Source organism: Musca autumnalis, unplaced genomic scaffold (assembly GCF_047663935.1).
Source record: "Musca autumnalis isolate F117 unplaced genomic scaffold, ASM4766393v1 scaffold_2, whole genome shotgun sequence".
NCBI classification, from domain to species: domain Eukaryota; kingdom Metazoa; phylum Arthropoda; class Insecta; order Diptera; family Muscidae; genus Musca; species Musca autumnalis.
In genome coordinates, this window is record NW_027411755.1 from 244,909,147 (window position 1) to 244,930,766 (window position 21,620).

A 21,620-nucleotide genomic window follows, 5' to 3' on the forward strand; every position below is an offset into this window, starting at 1 on the left:
AACTTTATAAAAAATTCACGCCTTTTGGTATCTATGGTCCTCACAAAAATCTATAAAAAAATCCACGCCACGGCCAGTAAACAAATACTCGACCCCTTCGTATATTTCCCATATTCGATACGCAGACTTGATTTTTATTACTACGACCTTGGGAGGTCTTCAAACATTTTTTCATAATTTTAACAAGGCCTTGGTATATCAGTAAAATATATTTAAAAAATATATGGCCTTCGCACTTTTTCTTAATAATTCCAAGGACTTGGTAAACCTCCAAATATTTTTTCTCAATAATTAAAAGGGCTTGGTACACATATGTAAAATATTTAAAAAAATGCTTGCTTATATCCCCCATTCTCGAATCCGAAGCCTTTGGATATCCCCAAATATATTTTCTTAATATTAACAAGGCCTCCGGAGGTCCCCAAATATTGTTTTTAATATTTCCAAGGCCTTGCTGATACACATATTAAATATAATAATAAAATTGCCCGACCTTCACACATTCCCCATATTCGAAACCGCAGCCTTTTTTTATAATTATTCCCAGGCCTTTCTACACCACTGGATAATTTGTTCTTTATAAATCGAAGACATTGGTACATATATAAAATATATTTAAAAAGTTTACGGATTTCTAAGTAAATTTTTTAATAATTCCGAGGGCTTGCTACGCATATAAAATATATTTTTTTATAATTATTCCAAAGCCTTTTTACACCACCGGATAATTTTTCCTTTATAATTCCGAGAAATGGGTACTCATATAAAATGTATTTAAAAAGCTTACGCATTTTCAAATATTTTTTATTAATAATTGCAAGGCCTATTTTTTAATTTTTCCTTATAATTCCATGGCCTTGGTACATATATAAAATATATTTTGAAAAAATACGCGGTCTTCACACATGCCATAAGTCGATTTCGCAGCCTTGCGAGACCAATTTGTTTTCTTAATGGTTCTAAGGCCTTGGTACGCCTCCAAATAATTGTTCTTAACAATTCCAAGGCCTTAATACACATATAAAAAATGCTTTAAAAATCCACGGTCTTCACACATCCTCCATACTCGACTCCATTGCCCTGGGAGATATTTTTTATAATAATTTGAAGGCCTTGGTACACCTCCAATTTTTTTGTTTTGTATATTTTTTAGGTCTTACTAAACACATTAAATATATTTTTAAAAAATCAGTGGCCTTTACACATCCCCCAAACTCGACTCCGAAGCCTTGGAAAACCTCTAAATATTTTCTATAATAATTCCAAGGCCTTTTTACACCTCCGAATAATTTTTCTTTTTAATTCGAAGGCATTGGTGTACATATAAAATATATTTTAAAAATCCACATTCTTCGCACAACACCCATACTCGACTCAGCAGCCTTGGGAGACCTCCACATACTTTTCTAAATAATTGCAAAGCCTTTATAAACGTCTAAATAATTCTTCTTAACAATTCAAAGGTACTGATGCACATATAAATTATATTTAAAAAGTCCTCGGCCTTGACACGTCATCCATACTCGTCTACGCAGCCTTGGGAGTCCTCCTTATATTTTTTCTTCATATTTCCAAGGCTTCGGTACACCGCCAAATAATTTTTCTCAACAATTGCGAGGCGTTGATGTACATGTAAAATGTATTTAAAATATCCGCTGCCTTCACTCTTCCTCCACACTCGACTCCGCAGCCTTGGTTTTTATTTCTACATCCTTAAAGAGAAATATTTTTAAATATTTTAAAGCTTTTTTAAGCTTTTAAGGTGTTACTTTCATCTATTTCAATCATTTTACCTCTCTCCTTCTTCTCTCCCTCTCTCTATCCAGAACCAAACATGTTAGCTTTGCCCGCTCCCACACCCTAACCTCATTCGATGACTTCAATGTGGGTTTTCGTTCATCGGGTCGCATGAAATCCGCACAATCACAAGAACGCCTAATTGGTGGTAAAAAACCTTTGGGACCCAGTGGATCGTATTATGACACAATGCCTGTAATGGCACCACCACCACCGCAAATTACTGCCATAATGGGTTCGACATCCACCATACATATGCTGCCAACGGCAACAGTTCCTGTCCATCAATTGGGTCATACACATCAACATTATGCCCAGGCGGGTCATTTGCAAGGGCAGACGCCACAGCAGCCGCAACCTACAACCTATATTCCCGCCTATGTGACCGAACAACATGTTCAAACCCAACAGCCGACAGCGATCTTGAATAATCGTCCCATTTTGGAGGAACTTTCCAACTTACAAATGGCCACCACCGCCACATGTCCTTTGCAAACACTACCACCACCCAGTCCCGAGGTTATTGTGGTGGAGAAAAAATTCCGCAATGCCATGAAGACCCAGGCCACCCAGACAGATGTAAGGAAAAATGAGTTTGAGCAGAGTTTGGCATTGAGTCCACGAACCATACATCGTGTAAGGGTAGTTTCTCAGGGTGCCCAAACAAATGGTGGCTTGGCGAATGGCAAGCCCTTGGCCAAAAGTCTATCACAAATTCCCTACGATAGTAAAAGGAATGAAGAGCCAAGAGGGACTTCTCAGGCAGAACATGAGCTACTGCATCGTACACAGTCCGAAGAGCCACCCAAATCACCGCTGGAAAGTAGTTTTCCCTATTATCAGCCACCACCTCCCCTGGAATATGATACCAATCACGAGAAGTATATCTATCAAAAGAAAGACCTTAGCTCCATGTCCAAAGAGGACTCCTTCTCCTATGAAAGTAACAGCTTACCGCGTCGTACATGTGGCTATCGTTTGGATACCGATTTCCACAGTCTACCCCGAAGGGATATGCATAATGTCCAGGATGTATGCAAGCACATAACGGAGTGTTCCGAACTGATGGCGGATGGTTCCTCGGATTTTACTTCCGATTTACTGCCACCACCCCAGGAATATTGTCTGGATGATGATGATTCATTGGACATTACCCAAACATATCCAAAGGAGTATAAGGATACCAATCGTCGCAAATCAATGTTGGTGAGCATGGAACCCCCGGATGATGAAAGTCCTTTTCGCCGTGACGATATACGGCGCCAATCTATGCCGGTCTATGTGAAAACCGAGAAACTTATAGACCTCGATTATGTGGGCAAAGGTTCACGGCGCTTTAATCGCAAAGCCTTTCGCGATGATATGTCCGATGAAAAGGAAATCATAATCGATTTCAAACCCTACATTAAAAACGATCTACAGCCGAAAACATTGAAACGAAAATTTCTCAAGAAACATGAACAACAACAAGAGCCCCTCAAACTACCACCACCGGAACTTCCTGAACCCTATGATTCCATATCAGCCGAGAGTGATCGTAGCCTAGAGGATCAACATCAAGATCCTGTTTATGAAAACTTACAGGCCTGTGGTTGTGCAATTGGCGCCACCGTGCCCGAGGCCGAATATAGTGAACCAGAACAAGAAGAAAAGGATGAAAAGGGTTCAGGAATTTCCGCACCACCCAGTCCGCTGCGTGAAGAGGCCATAGGTCATGCTTCTACCTATCCGTCATCGGATTCATTGGCTAATGATGTCACAAGAGATCATTCGGATGGTCATTGGAATGAATCGGAGGTGACAGTACTGATGGCAGAGCAAAGATCCGAGGCCTCATATAACTTAAATCTGCTGTTGACTCCATCAACGAAGCGAAAACATTTGTTGTTGCAACATCAGCAAAGGAGTTCGGTGGACACTGATGCTTTGGATTTTGAGGAACAATTTACAGATCAAAGTCCAACATACAGCCAAGCGGGTTCAGTGAGCATGAAATCTTCGCGTTCACCAGCCACACCGCAAAATGAACGGGAAACTCTCGTCAAGTCCTACGAAAGGGGTGTACAGCCGAAATTGATATCACCATCCATAGAAATAACACCCAGCTTGGGGCAAACAACCACACCATCTCCCGTCAAACCCCCAGGCAAGGCATTATTGGCTTCGCCAAGAAAATCTATTGCCATAATACCACCAAAGGAACAAAGAAGGTTAGTTAGAATTTCTAAATATCTCTAAAAATTCCATAAAAATCTATTCTGTTTCTAGGTTATCCGACATCTCGGTGGGTGTATCATCTCTCACGGATAATCTTAAAGGTTTTGGCGATAACTCCGAATGCAGCACCAACACCAACACTGAAGATTATGCCACCTGCACTGACACATCAAGACGCACGCCAGGTATGAGGACTACCTTAACCACAACCACTACTACGACAAGCTCATCATCAACAACACAAGTACCAGGTTTGGATACAAACTGTCGTTATGTAAATGTCTAGAGAGATCGTTAGCACGTCCTTTTGTATGATGATCTTGATTATGTTTAGTTTAGAATAATTTTATACATGTGTATGTGTGTGCGTGTTTGTATTATCTTTTGGCCCGTCCCTCACCCAGGGAATGAAACTCTCAATAACTTTTGTATTTAATTATCTTTTTTTCGTGGAAACAAACTGCACGGTGCTCTTGAACCAATTTTCAATGGACGGTGCTTACACCTGGGAAGTTTTTGCGGATTCTGAAACTGCAATGCTTATATATGAGAAAAATCAAAAAAAAAAAAAAAAAATCGTCGGGCGCTTTTTAAATAAATCGCGATTCAAATGGACATTTTTAGGTTTTTTTAGGTTTTTACTATTTTGCTTAGAAACCGCAGGTTCTATCGAAATGGGGCTAAGGAAAATTTTGTAGCTATGAAAATTCTGTACAAGATTAACCCTTATGATATTTTCGTAGGTTTTACCGTCATTGAGATACAGAAGTTCAAATTGGAAAATACATTGACTGTACCGCTTCTTTATAAAACAATATTATACATGGTGCGCCTTAACTAATTTTAAGTGAAAACGGATTATACCTGGGCAGTTTCTATTGATTTTGAAACAGCAATGTTCTTAGAAGAAAAAACAAAACACAAGAAAAAATCTTAATTCTCTTTCGTGTTGAGCTGTAAGACCTAAGAGATACATTGAAAAATTAGGAGTCTACCGAAGTCCCAAGCAACCAACCACTACGCTACGTGTCACGAGTGGTTAAGCCGATCTTCAGGCGTATTAGATGTTGTTTTTATGGCAGACGAAGGCAAAGCTTGGTAACTATTATATATATTGCACTTCATTAGATAAATGCATATGCGAAATTATGTCAGTTAATTGAAACTCCAAACTTTTCCTATAGTCCTGCTTGGTAATCCCATTTTTCAATGTTCACAAATACTATGGTAAATTTTATTTGAACGTCATTAGTACTTGCTCTTCTATACCAGAAGATTTTCTGATCATCAATTATTGTCTACTAAAGTTTTGACAAGTTGATAGTGGCTCAAAACGCTAAGACGCCGGCAACCTTGACACTCAGTTGTCGGAGACCAAGGTTCGAATCCCAGCCTGGCTTATGCTGAAATTATTTTTTTTATTTTTGCCTTATTAAAGCCAAGGTCATTGATTTTCGGAGAAAAAATCGCCTGAGGGATTTTTAAATAAATCGCGGTCAAAGTTCACATTTTTTAGGTTTATTTTAGGTTTTCGCTAGTTTGCTTGGAAACCGCAAGTCCTATCGAAATGAGGCTAAAGAAAAATACTACATATACTGACAAATTTCGGAGGGAAGTTTCTAGCCTCAACGAAGACTTAATATCAAATTTCTGACATTCCGGTGGGTAAATGTGATCAAGACCTTCAAAATATTTTAAATCGATGTCTTGTGCTATTCTTGGGGTTATATTATAACGTGGTCGTACAAAGAACATTTTTGGTAAAAAATATGTTTTAACCTCCCAATTTACAGCCAATTCAGGCAATAGTGAATGAGTGTTTGAATGAGTTACAACCAAAATGACAAACTTAATATATACTTCATTATATGGTGTATACCATCCACAAAAGTATAAGTTTGATTTGCTTCTACACGGGAACGATTATACTGGTGGACAAAATGAAGAATGCTGGGATTCGAATCTAGGTCTCCAAAAATCACGTGACAAAGCTGCCATCACTTGTCAATAAACTTACGAAATATAGAAAATGACAAATAAACAAGTAAAAAAATATCAGTCAGCTTTGCTGACAGAGATATACCCTCAGCCTGTGTATATTGAAACATTTTTTTTCCACAAAACGTATGTATTTAGGGGGTTTTAAACATTTTGGTCTTTGAACCGACAAAAATGTTGATTAGGATTAAAGATCAAAAGATTTGCAGAGGAGATACTTAAAGGAATGGATCGACATTGACCATTATGGAAGTGGATCTCCAGCCACTACATATGGTGCCATAGGGGGTTTTTACACCCTTCGGGCTGATTGCTCAAGAAGTATGGACTTGCCCCTGAAAAAAATTTTACCATCGTAATTGAGACAGCGAATGCAAGTTGCTTCTACAAAAATCAAAGTGATTCGATTGCAGGTCGTAAAGTAAACTTATCCGAAATTTTGTAAGGGAGGTACCGGATGGAGTGGACACATGTAGTCCATATTTGAACCTGATCTATATCTGGTAGATATATTAGGATGTGTAAAGTATGGACCAATTCGGCCACTCCCTTCAAGAGTTACCGTGCAAACAATTTTTCCGAACATTTTTGAACTTTTGTGGGGAGGTACCTGAAGGAGTGGACCGATATGGCTTATCTTCGAAATTGAACTATGTTTGGACAAAATATTATTAAGGCCAAATTTTGGACCGAATCAGCGGATCCATTCAAGAGCTATCTTGCGCTCTAACCACCTCACACGGTGTCATAGGATTTTTGCAACTTTGGGGCTACGACTACGACTTGTACCGTCGTATAGGGGGCAGTGAATACAAGTTGCTAACACAAAAATCAAAGCGATTCGAGAGCAGGTCCTAAACTGAACTTATCCAAAATTTGTGTGGGAGGTACCCGAAGGAGTGGACCGATTGAGTCCATATTGGAAACTCGTCTAAGTCTGGTAGACATTTCACGTTTTTCAAAGTATGTACCAAATCGGTTACTCCCTTCAAAAGTTGTCGTACGTACAAATTTTCCGAACATTTTCGAACTTATGTGGGGGAGGTACCGGAAGGAGTGGACTGATATAATTCATCTTCGAACTTAAACTAAGTTACGAAAGCAAAAATTTGAATCGAATCGATTGATCCGTTCGAGAGTTATCGTGCGCTCTAGCCAACCAGACATACAGACGGACGGACATTGCTCAATCGACTCCAAATTGTCTGAAACACATTTCGTCCAAATATACTTGGGGTCTAAAATCATTATTTCGATGAGGCACATTCTGCTCGTATGAAAGTGTATATACCCTCGTTAGCATAAATGCTAAGGGTATAATACAAGCCGATGGTCACGAAATTTTGAATAGAGCTAAACAGAAAACAAAATTACTGCATTTTAGAAATAGTCTTCATAAAGTCTTGCCAAGGTTCAAATTTCTGCATTTCATAAATGATTTTCATAAAGGAAAAAAAAATACTGGTTTCTTCTGAGAGATTGAAAAAACAATTTTGGCGAATTGTTTTTGTTTTTATTGACTAACAACCACCACACACCACCAATCAAACTAGAGACAAATTTTACTGTTTTTTATATACAGTGTCAATGTGGTGGTAAGACGATGAGACCTTTCAAAAGAAAAAAGGACAAAGTTGAGAGCATTTACCAAACAACAGAAGGAATATGAGAGCTAATAATGGAAAGTAGGGAAAAATTGGAAAGTGATTTTGCATCTTAGGAAAATCTTACATATTTTTGAAAAAATAGTGGCTTTCGGATGGAAATAAGAAACTGCACATTTATCTTATGTGAGGTAAATGTACAGCATGAAAAAACTACATCACGGACGAAAATATATAAAAATTCTTGAAAAATTTTTTCTGTGTAGTGTACCGACCAGAATAGAAATTTTTACTTGATTTTGTAGATGCTCTGTTGGTCGCAATAATAGTCCGATCAAAACTAAATTTTGTATAAACTTTGAGTTTACGACAAAGAAGAAACCTGCAAATCAGCATATTGATGAAACTTTTGTGTGAAAACTTTTAAAATGTTTAATCTATACTTATACTCGTAAAGACGTTGAGTAATGATGACTGTCTCACTGACTGACTTATAATCAACGCTCAGGCTAAACGACTTAAGCTAGAATCTTGAAATTTTGGGTGAGGGTCACTCTTGGTCTCAAGATGTTTGGAAATTCGAAGGCGACCACAAGTACTAAAAATGGTACTACATGTATTTCGCGAACCAATAGAGGTAGAATTGTGAAATGTGTAATGAGGGTCACTGACTGAATATAGGACAGACGTTCCTAACGGTGTTTAAAGACTCGAACTATAACTGCACGAAAATGTACTAAATTTGGTACCATTAGGTATTATATAAAATAACAAAAATATTGAATTTCAAATGAGAACCAAGGTTTAGAAGTAGGGTTGATACAAGTAGGCGGTTTGGGAATGTGTACTCATGTATACAAAAATAACTAAATTGTACTAACTTTGGTACAAATTGGATTTGGGTGAAGCGATAGAGTTGGAAACCTAAAATTTGGAATTAGGATCCCTGTTGAAATGTAGGTTTGAGATATGGACGTAATATTGGAAATTCTTAGTCGTGTAGGATTCGTACTTATGGGTACGAAAAGTACTAAATGGTACAAAACATCATGGTACATTTGGTACAACAAGCGAATGGATAAGGCTGTAATCCTGAAATTTGGAATTAAGATAAGGTTTTGGAAATTCGTACTTATCGAAGAGTACTAAATGATATTAAATTTGGTACAATTTAGATTTGGATGAACATATAGAGCAGGAATCTTGAGATACGGAATTAAGATTACTGTTGAAGTGTAAGAATCCTGATATATGAAACTAAGATTACTGTTCGAGTGTAGGATTTAGTTAGTTTTTGAAATTCGTACTTATGGCTACGAATTTGAAAATAAGAAAATCAAATTTGAAAATAAGAGTAGACTATTGTTGGAAATTGTTATTAATTTTGGTACATATTGGATTTGGGTGAACGGATAGAGCTGGAATCCTAAAATTTGGAATTAAGATTGGTCTTCTCACCGTTTAGCAGATTCTCCTTCGACCTTCATAAAGATATCAGAAGAGTGCTTTCTATAGTGAGTGTATTTCAGAATAACAAACTATCCAATTACAATAAACAAGAGTCCTCCCTTGTTTTGGTACCGAATTTCATTAATTTGGCAAAAATAAATAACAAAAAATTAAATCTGTGGGTATCGAAGCGTGGATGGTCTATGTCCACAAATTTTGGTAAGAAAGTTTCCTCAACAAATTAAATTTGACTATAATACAGTACCTTCAAAATATATAAATATTATTCTCATAAAACGTCCCTTTTTACAGTTTTTATTTAACTTGCTTTGGTGTCCGTTTAGTTCAAATCTGGTAACTCATTTTTAACATAGTTGCAGTTGACCAATCGAACTGAAACTTTGCACACCTTTCAGATTTGGATGACAATACATGAATATGAAACCAAAACCAATATGGTATATTTTTCTTATAGCCCCCATATAGCGGTACAACCGATTTAAAATATTTGTAGGATTCTATATTCATTTTTAGGCCGAATTGGCTGTAATTTAGCATTTGGGGTTCTCAAAGGAACATAAACTTCCTCACGAAAAATGTTGGATATAGGTCAAGGTTTTGCTATAGCTTCCATATAGCGATACCACCCGATTTCATGTATTTTAAGGATTTTATCTTCATTTTCAACGCGAATTGGCTGAAACTTGGCATTTGGAGTTCCCATTTGTCCCCCACTAAAAATTTTAGACATAAGTCCAGGTTTTTTTATAGCGCTTATATAACGGTACCACGCGATTTCAGGCATTTTAAAGCTTTTATCTACATTTTCGGTCTAAATTGGCTATAATTTTGTTATAGTGGTCAACAAATTTAATAAATGAATAATTAAAAATGAAAATTAATTAAAAAAATAAAAATGAATTAAAAAAATTAAGTTACAGTGCTTTATTTATAAATGCACTTAAAACTAGAAAATAATTTTTAATTATGGAATCTCTCAAATAAAACGCTTGCATTTGAATTAAAATTGTGACAATATTAAACGGCAAGCGTTTTCTTGAGAGAATCCATCATTAAAAATTATTTTCTAGTTTTAAGTGCATTTATAAATAAAGCACTGTAACTTAATTTTTTAATTATTTTGTATTTTATTTTATTTTATTTTATTTTTGTTTGGTCTAAAGATTCCCGAAAATGTATCTATATAAACACCAAAGTTATATTGCAACTCCTTATGTTTAACACTTGTTATTAAAAGTTTCATGGGCGGCCTTAAGTGTTTCCAAATTTTCTGAGAACTCAACACACACGCAAAACAATTTCCTCAATTTAGTATAGACCACATTCATTGTAGATGATGTTCAATGTTGTTCGATGCTTGATGTATGATGATGCTTTGCGTATGCAAACACCTGCTTGGAATGTCCTATAATTTTTTTTGTAATCCTTTGATGTTGATTCCCCAGTCCACACAATTCCACCGGCATTAATATAACATAATTACCACCTCTTGCAGCTTCTACCCAAAGTTCCCAAATGGATAAAACCCATGGTGAGTCTTCGTTTGAGAGTGCTTCTTCTTTATACTCATCCAAGGGAGAAATGATCTCGGAAGAAATTATCCAACCCGATGGAGAATATCGACGTGAATCTAAAACTCATTTAGATTTAACGCTGAATTTACCTTCTCCAATTCAGGGTGAGATAGCCAAAAAGTCACCCTCCCATTCGGTTAGCAGTACCTCATCGGGTAGCTATAATGTGGGTGGTATAGTGGATGTGGATGGTGAAACTAAAACCCCTGAAAATGAAAAGGTAGCAATGTCCACGGCCAAAAAAGAAAGTACTTCTCCTCTGGGTCAAAGGGTGTCGGAACAGACACGCAAGAAAATCGAATCCATATCAGATGATGAACGCAGTGATGTACGCTATTCCTCCTCGGGTTACTATGAAAGTCCACACGATGATGAATATCAAAAGTTAAAGTCACGACGTTATCGCCAGGAAGAGGAACGTAAACGGCGCAAGACTTCCATGAAAATTGATATCGAAAAGGAAAATATGAGAGCTCTGACAAGTCCCATTAAAAGGGATGTCCTAAAGAAATCACCGGAAAGGCAAAAAGCTTCTTCCGCTTTAGCTGAATCAACAAGCCCTGTAAAATTAAAACGTTTCCGTCCGAAAATACGACGACAATTGCGTCGATCTTCACGTGATGAAAGTGCAACACGCACCCGAAAAGCCAACAACGCTTTATCGCCGCAACAGATAACAACGGGTAGTGCAGAGAAACTTCTGGATGCCAGCATAATGTCACCAAAACCTCCTGCTACTCCAAGTCACATGGTAACTTCCGCAGAACATGATATTCCTATACCAGCACCTCGCATTGCCAAAGAAGCTGCAACAGCAACAATAATAACTTCCTCCAAAGCTCCAACCTCGCTATCACCTGCATACGTAAAATCCGCCTCGGAAACATGTCAATTAAAAGCTAAATCAATTGAATCACTAAATCGTTCGGTTTCACCCGGTTCCGATTCGGTATTTTACAGTGAAGCTGATGGCAATCATGCCGACCAGCACAGTGGCCATTGTTCCCATTGCGGCAAGGAGGTTGATGACCCCACTGTGGTTTGTGGCGATTCGGTAGAATCATTACCCTACATAGACAACGAACCGGATATTGTTAAACCACCGTCCGATTTTGCCGATTCGCCGGTAACAAATAAAACACCACAAAGGCTATATAAGAAAATGGATAAACGTTTTCGTTCCGAGGAACGTTATCACCTGGAAAGGGGTCGTCACTATAAGACGCGTAAGGAGAACATTAGAGCAAAGGTAAGGGGGAGCGATTCAACATTTAGCATTCTCAATTTTTTTTAAAAAAAATCGTACATTTTCAGAGTGAAGAACGAAACCAGGAGTGCAATAAGAAGACCACACCCATTTTACGGCCAGCAGGTTCCAGCCCCTGCATACTGCCAGAAATTACCAGCGAAACTAAACAGCAAACCATTTACATTGGCCATTATGATTGTGCTCGCTATGCCAGGCTAACAGATTCTGATATATGGGCTCAGTTGGATCATCAAAGTCTGGGTAAGCGAAAAAAAATATTTCAAAGATTTCAATTAACAATTTAAATTAATTCCCTTTTTAGAACGCAGTCGTGGTCGTCGTTCCTCAACAGATTCGGAAAAAAGCTTTTACACCAAATACCAAGTCATCCTGCATCGCCTTGTACAGAGACGTTGCACTTTGGAGATGTATCATCGTCAAAAGAATGATACATTCGGTAAGTTTCCTCTCGCTCTATCCTCTTTTGTTCGAGCATTTATTTTGGTCAGCCGCGAATACTCTTAGTTCATTGATATTCATTGACATGATGTTTTGCTTATGCCACCAGCAGCTGCCTGTTCGGCATGTCAATGTAACACACTAGAGATGAAGAGCAGCAAGCTACACAGTCTTGTGCTTTTTTGTACGATGTGTAATGTAAATGTGAATTATGTTCGTATGATGAACGCAGCGTACGCTACTTTCAGACTGTGTTGTGTGGAAGGGCCAATGTATGAGGGAATTGTTTGTTGAGATACCCGGTATTTCTGGCGCGTGTTTCTAATTTTGGAACATTAGCTAGAGTAAAGTACAACTGACCGCTCTATAAACAAACAAAACTGTTAGCGTCAAGAAGTGATGTCTGCACAATGGGGTGGTGTAAAAAGTTCTTTCAAGAAAAATGTTTTATATCTGTAACAAGCGTTTATTAAAATAACAAGTGAGCAAAGGCTATAGTCGAGACGGGGCCTACTATGTGATATCCTACACCACTACCCCTGTGAATAAGCTTTTCACTCGTAAACATTTCTTTTAGGAAATATTATCCGACTACCACTAAATTTTATGCTCCTCTTCTCTCTCCAAATAAGTTTTTGTCCATTCTGACCCCTGAATATTATCCGGGCATCACCAAAATCAACAGTCTTCTTCCTCTGTAGGACCCTCAATAACCCCCAAAATTCGTTGACGATCCTATCAAACTTGCGACCTATAGCGTAATAAAAAAAAAAAAAAAAAAAAACAAGTAAAAAAGTATCAGTCGGCTTTGCGACAGAGATATACCTTCAGCCTATGTGAATTGAAACTTTCATCTACGGACAGATCGACACAATTGTTGAACTTTTGTGGAGGAGGTACCATGAGGAGAAGATCGATATCGCCCATTTTAGAAGTTAAACTAAATTTGGACAAAATATTAGGAGATCCAACGTTTGGAAAAATTTGGTTGCCACGTTCAAGGGATATCGTGCATACCATTTTAGTGGTATTTTTTAAATATTGGAAGTTGTTGATAATCTTCGAACTGAAACCAAGTTTGGATATTTTTTCGACTGTTTTCTCAAGAAATATGGACTTGCCCCTGAAAAAGCATTTACCGTCGGAATTGAATGCAAGTTGCTTCAACAGAAATCAAAGTGATTCGAGAACAGGTCTCAAAGTGAACTTATCTGAAATTTTGTGTGCGAGGTACCCGCAGGAGTTGAAAAATATAGTCCATATTCAAACCTGCGATGTATAGACCAAATCGGTCACTCCCTTCAAGAGTTGTCGCGTGCACAATTTTTCCGAACATTTTTGAACTTTTGTGGGGGAGGTACCTGAAGGAGTGGACCGGTATGGTTTATCTTCGAACTTATGTTTAGTTTCGACAAAATATTGCGAAGGCCAAATTTTGAACCGAGTCTGCAGATCCGTTCAAGAGTTATATTGCGGTCCAACCACTAAACACGTTGTCATAGGGTTTTTTTGTACCTTTCAGGCTATCCGATACCGATATAACCCGACCTCGAACTTAAACTAAGTTTGGACAAAATATTACGAAAGCCAAATTTTGAACCGAATCAGTTGATCCGTTCGAGAGTTATCGTGCGTTCCAGCCAGCCAGCCAGACACACGGACAGTGCTAAATCAACTTCAAATTGACTGAAACATACTTGGGGTTAGACCCCATTATTTCGAGGAGGTACATTTTGCCTGTATGAAAGTGTGTATACCCTCGTTAGCCTAAATGCTGAGGGTATAAAAAGTTAGGCTAATGACCAAATGTGCCTCATCGAAATAATGGTTTTATACCCTAAGTATGTTTGGCCGAAATCCGTTTTAGACAATTTTGAGTCGATTTAGCCATGTCCGTTCGTACGTCTGTCTGTCTCGTTGGTGCGCAGGATAACTCTCGAAAGAATCAACTGATCGGGCACAAAATTTGATCATTGTAATGTTTTGTCAAACTTAGTTTACGTTCACATATCGGTCATATCGGTGCACTCCTTCGGGTATACCCCCAACAAAAGTCCATAAATGTTCGCTAAAATTGTACGCGCGATACTTTACAAATTGTAATATTTCTACCATGCATAGATGAAGTTCCAATATGGACTCTATCGATCCAATATGGAATCTATCCTTCATGTACCTCCCACACAAAATTTGGGAAAACTACAGTTCAAGGTCTGCTCTCGAATCGCATTGATTCTTTTTACTACAGTTTGTATTCGCCGCCCCCATTTCGAAGGTACAAGTTTTTTCGGGAGCAAGTCCATTTTTGCTGAGAAAATGTTCTGATCGCTTTGAAATGCTCTACGGCACTCTAAGGGAAAGCACAATAACTCTCGAACGGATCAACAGATTCGGTCCAAAATTTGGCCTTCGTAATGTTTTGTCTAAACTTAGTTTAAGTTCGAGGAAGAGCTATATAGGTCGTATCCTTTCGGTACATCTCCCTTCAAAGGGCAAAAAAAAACATTAATATGGTATGGTATCTTGAACGGAGTAATCGATTTGGTCCAAACTTTGGATCTCCTTATATTTTGTCCAAATTTAGTTTAACTTCGAATATGTCCATATATGTCTTCTCCTTAGGGTACCTCTCCCACAAAAGTTCAATATTTTTGTTTAATTGATTGAAAATTTATACCGATTCTACTGTTGTCCTGTTTACACTGATATTATGTTTTGTCGTGGGCAAGTCCATGCTTCCTAACATAGTGGTCCAAATGCTGTTACTGTGCCCAACTGAAATGACTTCCAAATTGGACAGTTACCTGGACAGTTACCTGAGCTTTAATCCAAATACATATTCTTGTTGGCAAGGTCAGATGTCCAATAAGGGCTACAAAATCTGAAAACTCACATTACATAATTATTGGAGAAAATGATTTTATTTGCGTTGCCGGTATTCGATGTTGTCAATAAATTAAAGATACTTTTTTACTTATTTAATACTAAATTTGTTATCCACCAGACTACTGATGAGTATAATAGAATTAGGCTTTTGAATAGCTAAGGTATCATCTTAGAGATGAACCCCTATTTGGAACCTACAGCCCTTCTGCAGGTTTATCACCATCTGAGAGCATTTTTTTTTTTTTTTTGGATATTGTCTTTCCATTAAAGTTTCCTTGCCAAGATTACTTTGCCAGAGTGTTTTGTATTCCTAGGAAAAAATACACATTTTCCGCCCAATTAGATTCGGCCCTTCTGCGAAGCAAATTTGGATTATTTCCCAAAAAAAGCACAATAACACGCTGGATGTCTTAACCTAACAATAACATGTCTTACCAGGTCACAGAATTGTAACCATCTTCGACACCTACCAGGATTTAGGGGTATACGCAAATTTTAAGCACGTGTTGAAAATTTGGCCGATACGTAATCCACATTCAATCGCAATAATGTCGGTAAGACCTTACACAGAACATTTTCAAGGGGGTCCGGCTTTCTTTAACTTTTTAAATATATCCGTTGGTTTGTTGACATTTATGTCTATATCGTCATTCTTAGTCATTCATTGTTGTGTTAAACTAGCCTGTCTTTTATTAGTTTTTCATACATGTCGAATTAGTTCTGAATTTTTCGATATATACCATAATATAACGAAAGTGCTCTTCCGAAACCTCATTGCTTTTCGGAATCCAAGGGTTTTTCCTATTTTAAGAGTTATTATTCAAGTAATATAATGGGATCTGACCTCCTTTGTTTGTGTTAATACTACCTCTCGAACAGTGGAGTGAATTAAGTTTACACTTGCACTAAACTGCCAAATTGATGTCAACGGAGATACAACAGAAGAAATAATGATATCCAAAGTAGTTCGAAAAGGATGTGTCTTATCTCCACTACTACTTAATATACATATACTCTGAAAAAATATTTCAAGAAGCATTTTTAAATATTCAAGAAGGTATAAAAATTAAAAATAAATATATGAACAACATCCGATACGCCGAGGACATCACTATTTAAGCCATGACATAAACATTGAAACGAAGACAAGATTCATTAAAAAATATATTTGGTGTGTATTGCTATATTCAGTGGAAATTTGGACCATTTAAGCTGTAAACATTAAAAGACTCGAGGCATTTGAGATATGGGTTTACAGAAGAATACTAAAAATACCTTGGACAGCTCACATATCGAACGAAGAGTTTCTCGGAAGAATGAACAGCACCCGAGAACTAATAAATCATATCAAAAAGCAAAGGAGCGCATACCTAAGACACATTATGAGGAATCCCAAATATAAACAACTTCAAGAAATTCTCCTAGCACAAATAGAAGGTAGAAATTCCAGAGGTAGAAAAGAAACAACTTGGCTCAAGAACATATAGCAATGGACCGGATATCATAACGCAGACCACCTTATCAACACATCACGAAATAGAGAACTCTTTAGTCAAATCATAAATAACATTTAATGAAAATAGAAACTATGTAATTATATGATCGCTAATATTCGAAAATCGAAAAAGCAAATAAAGAAGGGAAGAGTTCAGATAACTTGTTCTGCACAGTCAAAAGTTTCCGAATTACCTAAGTTATATTACAAATGTCAATGGAATTCTGTAAGTCATTTTGTGGTGTTGGTAAAATTAAAACAAGTAAAAAAGTATCAGTCGGCTTTGCCGACAAAGATATACCCTCAGCCTGTGTATATTGAAACAATTTTTTTTTCCCAAAATACGTATGTATTTAGGGGGTTTTAAAAATATTGGGCGTTTGAACCGACAAAACTGTTGATTAGGATTAAAGATCAAAAGTTTTGCGACATTGAACGTTATGGAAGTGGATCTCCAGCTGTTCGGGCTGTTTGCTCAAGAAGTATGGACTTGCCCCTAAAAAACTTTTACCATCGTAATTGAGGCAGCGAATGCAAGTTGCTTCAACAAAAATTAAAGTGATTCGAGAGCAAGTCTTAAAGTGAACTTATCCGAAATTTAGTGTGGGAGGTACCGGATGTAGTGGACAAATATAGTCCATATTTGAACCTGATCTATATCTGGTAGATATATTAGGATGTGTAAAGTGTAGACCACTTCGGCCCATCCAGAGTTATCGTGCGCACAATTTTTCCGAACATTTTTGAACTTATATGGGGGAGGTACCTGAAGGAGTGGACCCATATGGCTTATCTTCAGACTTAAACTATGTTTGGACAAAATATTACTAAGGCCAAATTTTGGACCGAATCTGCAGATCCGTTCGAGAGTTATTTTGCGCTCCAACCACCTCGCACGGTGTCATAGGGGTTTTTGCAACTTTCAGGCTATTTTCTCAGGAAGTATGGACTTGCCCCCGATGAAACTTGTACCGTCGTATGGAGGGCAGTGAATACAAGTTGCTAAAATAAAAATCAAAGCGATTCAAGAGATGGCTCTAAACTGAACTTTTCCGAAATTTTGTGTGGGAGGTACCCGAAAGAGTGGACCGATATAATCCATATTTGAACTTTATGTATGCCTAGAGGTAGTATTACCATATGCAAAGTTTGGTTCAATTCGGTTACTCCCTTCGAGAGTTATCGTGCGCACAAGTTTTGCGATAATTTTTGAACATTTGTGGGGGAGGTACCTGAAGGAGTGGACCAATATGGCCCATCTTCGAACTTAAATCGAATCTTGACAAAATATTTCGATACCCAAAATTTGAACCGAATCGATTGATCCGTTCGAGAGTTATCGAGCGCACCAGCCAGACAGACAGACGACGGACATTGCTAGATTTACTCAAAATTGTCTGAAACGGATATCGTACAAACATACTTGGGGTCTAAAACCATTATTTCGATGAGGCACATTTTTGGTCGTATCAAAGTGTAAATACTCTTTAGCCTAAAGGCTGAGGGTATAATGATTATAATTTTAGTAATTAATACCCCGGTTACACTTAACCGGATTAACCCAGTGGGTTTGGATTTAAAATGTCAATTCCAAAGCGCAAACGTCAAATAAATCCTCTCGAAGTGGGTTAACCCGGCAAAAAACTATAGTGTAACCATACTATAAAGAAATTTGCCGGTTATTAACATAAACGTTTACCGACGGCAACCAAAAAATTAGTTAAATAATTGCACCACTGAGCTTTAGTTGATGCGATAGAAGTTAATATAACTGACTCGATCATTGGTCCTCTAGTAATGGAGCTTCTTGGGAGTCGCTGTTGTTTCGACTCCCTCTTGTGGGTCGCTCGGGGGTTTAACCTCCTGGCTGTGATTTTTGCCATCTTCTTCCTTGCTGATTCTAGCCCCGCCTACTTTGAAATAGACGGAATTTGAGACGTAATATGCCCAAGAATTCGTTGCACTAGAGATCGTACAATGCCACCACAAGGTTGCACACCTTCTATTTCTCCACATCTATCGTCGGTTTTTGGTTGCCAAAGATCTCGATAATGAGTTCCGTCTCGAGTTTGATGCCCCATCCTTTGACGTACACAGCCGCTTTGGTCAGGCTAGGGATCTCCTTCTCCTTAAACTGCTGTAGTTTGCCACCTTCCCAGGGAATCGAGATTTTGCTGATTATCTCTCCCAGAACTGCAAAGTTTGCATGCTGGCCAAAGTGGAACATTAACAGGTTACCATTCAGCTCACTGCTGGCGATTTCAATTAGGCAGCATAATATGGCCCAATGATTTTTGGTTTATCATTTCTACAGTGGTTTGCTGATGATCTTTATGTAATATACGAGACGCTCTACTGGTGGCCACTACCGTATAAAACAGTTCGTCACAATATATATATTGTTGTAGCAGCATAGGAACCTACGTAGAAACATAGGTTTGAAACACTAAGGTTTCGTGTCAATCCGTTACGAAAGAACCGACTGCCGTGAGATTGAATATATCGCTTGTTGGTTATTCTGCCGTAAATAGATGACGACTCCTTTCCAGTCTCCACGGCCATTTTCCTCTTCTGAAAGTTCCGGGATTTTTTCAGAATGCACAGTCTTTCAAACGATTGAGTGACCGGGCTCACCTTCTTCTAGCCCGAGATAACTGTGTCGCCTTCTTTAAAATTCTTCATCGTCCATACTGGGTTATTTAGCCACAGCAATCATATACACCCATTTATTTATTCCTCGTTTGTTTTTTGTTTTAGGGGAATATCCCCATACTCCTAGGGAAACTCAAAGATCTCCAGAGGCCAGGTGATCCTACTACTCTGCTCTAAGCAGGTTTTATAATAAGTTATTTCCCTGGGGAGAAGGAGAATGATATGAAGAGGTCACAAGTTCTTCTTCTAAATACAGCATACTTGGACGAAATTTGTCTTCCAGGACTGAATATATAGGTTATATTGGAAAGATTAGCAATTTTAACACAAATAATGACAAATGGTCCGCTTAACCTGCTTAATATTATCTGATCATAATCTTAAATTGCAAACTTCTGCTTCATCATAAACACAAATCTTATTTCAAGCCCATCGGACTATTATTGAGATCTAAAGAACAGTTAAACAAGTAAAAAAGTATCAGTCGGCTTTGCCGACAGAGATATACCCTCAGCCTGTGCAAATTTAAACACTTTTTTCACAAAAAACTTATGTATTTAGGGGGTTTCAAAATTTTGGTCGTAAGAACCGACAAAAATGTTGATTAAGATTAAAGTTCAAAAATTTTGCGGAAAAGGTACTTAAAGGAATGGACCGACATAGACCATGGGGGTGCCATGGTGGTTTTTACACCCTTCGGGCTGTTTTCTCAAGAAGTATGCCCCTGAAACAACTTTTACCATCGTAATTGAGGCAGCGAATGTAAGTTGCTTCAACAAAGATCAAAGTGATTCAATAGTAGGTCTTAAAGTGAACTTATCCAAAATTTTGTGTGGGAGGTACGGGATGGAGTGGACAAATATTGTCCATATTCGAACATGATCTATATCTGGTAGATATTATGAGAATGTGTAAAGTATGGACCAAATCGGTCACTCCCATCAAGAGTTATCGTGCGCACAATTTTTCTGAATATTTTTGAACATTTGTGGGGTAGGTACCTGAAGGAGTGGACCGATATGGCTTATCTACGAACTTAAACTAAGTTTGGAAACAATATTACGAATGCCAAATTTTGGCCCGAATCGGCATATCCGTTCGAGAATTATCTTGCGCTTCCACCCATAAACATGGTGTCACAGGGTTTGTTTTTCAACTTTCAGGCTATTTTCTCAGGAAGTATGGACTTGCCCCTGAGGAAACTTGTATCTTCGTATAGGGGACTGTGAATACAAGATGTTGCAACAAAAACCAAGGCGATTCGAGAGCAGGTCCTAAACTGAACTTTTCCGAAATTTTGTGTGGGAGGTACTCGAAGGAGTTTACCGATTGAGTCCATATTGGAACCTCATCTAAGTCTGGTAGAAATTTCATAATGTGCGAAGTATGGACCAAATCGGTTACTCCCTTCAAGAGTTATCGTACGCACAAAATTTTCCGAACATTTTCGAACTTTTGTGGGGGAGGTACCGGAAGGAGTGGACCGATATAATCCATCTTTGAACTTGAACTAATTTTGGACAAAATATTACGAAAGCCAAATTTTGGACCGAATCGGCAGATCCGTTCGAGAGTTATCTTGCGCTCCAACCACTACACACGGGGTCATAGGGTTTTTTGTAACTTTCAGACTATTTTCTCAGGAAGTATGGACTTGCCCCTAATGAAACTTACAGCGTCGTATAGAGGACAGCGAATACGACTTGCGTAAGCAAAAATCAACGTGATTCGAGACCAGGTCCTAAACTGAACTTTTCCGAAATTTTGTGTGGGAGGTACCCGAAGGAGTGGACCGATTGAGTCCATATTGGAACCTCATCTAAGTTTGGTAGAAATTACACGATGTACAAAGTATGGACCAAATCGGTTATTCCCTACAAGAGTTATCGTGTGCACAAGTTTTGCGACAATTTTTGAACATTTGTGGGGGAGGTACCTGAAGGAGTGGACCTATATGGCCCATCTTCGAACTTAAATCGAATCTGGACAAAATATTTCGATACCCAAAATGTGAACCGAATCGATTGATCCGTTCGAGAGTTATCGTGCATACCAGCCAGCCAGACAGACGGACGGACGGACGGACATTGCTAGATCTACTCAAAATTGTCTGAAACGGATATCGTACAAACATACTTGGGGTCTAAAACCATTATTTCGATGAGGCACATTTTTGGTCGTATCAAAGTGTAAATACCCTCTTTAGCCTAAAGGCTGAG

At 38.1% G+C, this 21,620-nt stretch overlaps 1 protein-coding gene across 1 annotated transcript in view; it reads left to right on the forward strand.

Moving 5' to 3' along the window:
- The window catches only part of LOC141392558 (uncharacterized), a 72,987-nt gene that overhangs the window by 39,167 nt on the left and 12,200 nt on the right, over positions 1-21,620 (forward strand). Inside the window, exons 5-10 of the mRNA XM_073965493.1 lie at positions 1,827-4,007; positions 4,066-4,199; positions 10,582-11,909; positions 11,975-12,170; positions 12,232-12,366; positions 12,419-12,501. Of these exons, the coding sequence (XP_073821594.1) occupies positions 1,827-4,007; positions 4,066-4,199; positions 10,582-11,909; positions 11,975-12,170; positions 12,232-12,366; positions 12,419-12,501 (4,057 nt within the window). The remainder of the gene's footprint in view (positions 1-1,826; positions 4,008-4,065; positions 4,200-10,581; positions 11,910-11,974; positions 12,171-12,231; positions 12,367-12,418; positions 12,502-21,620) is intronic.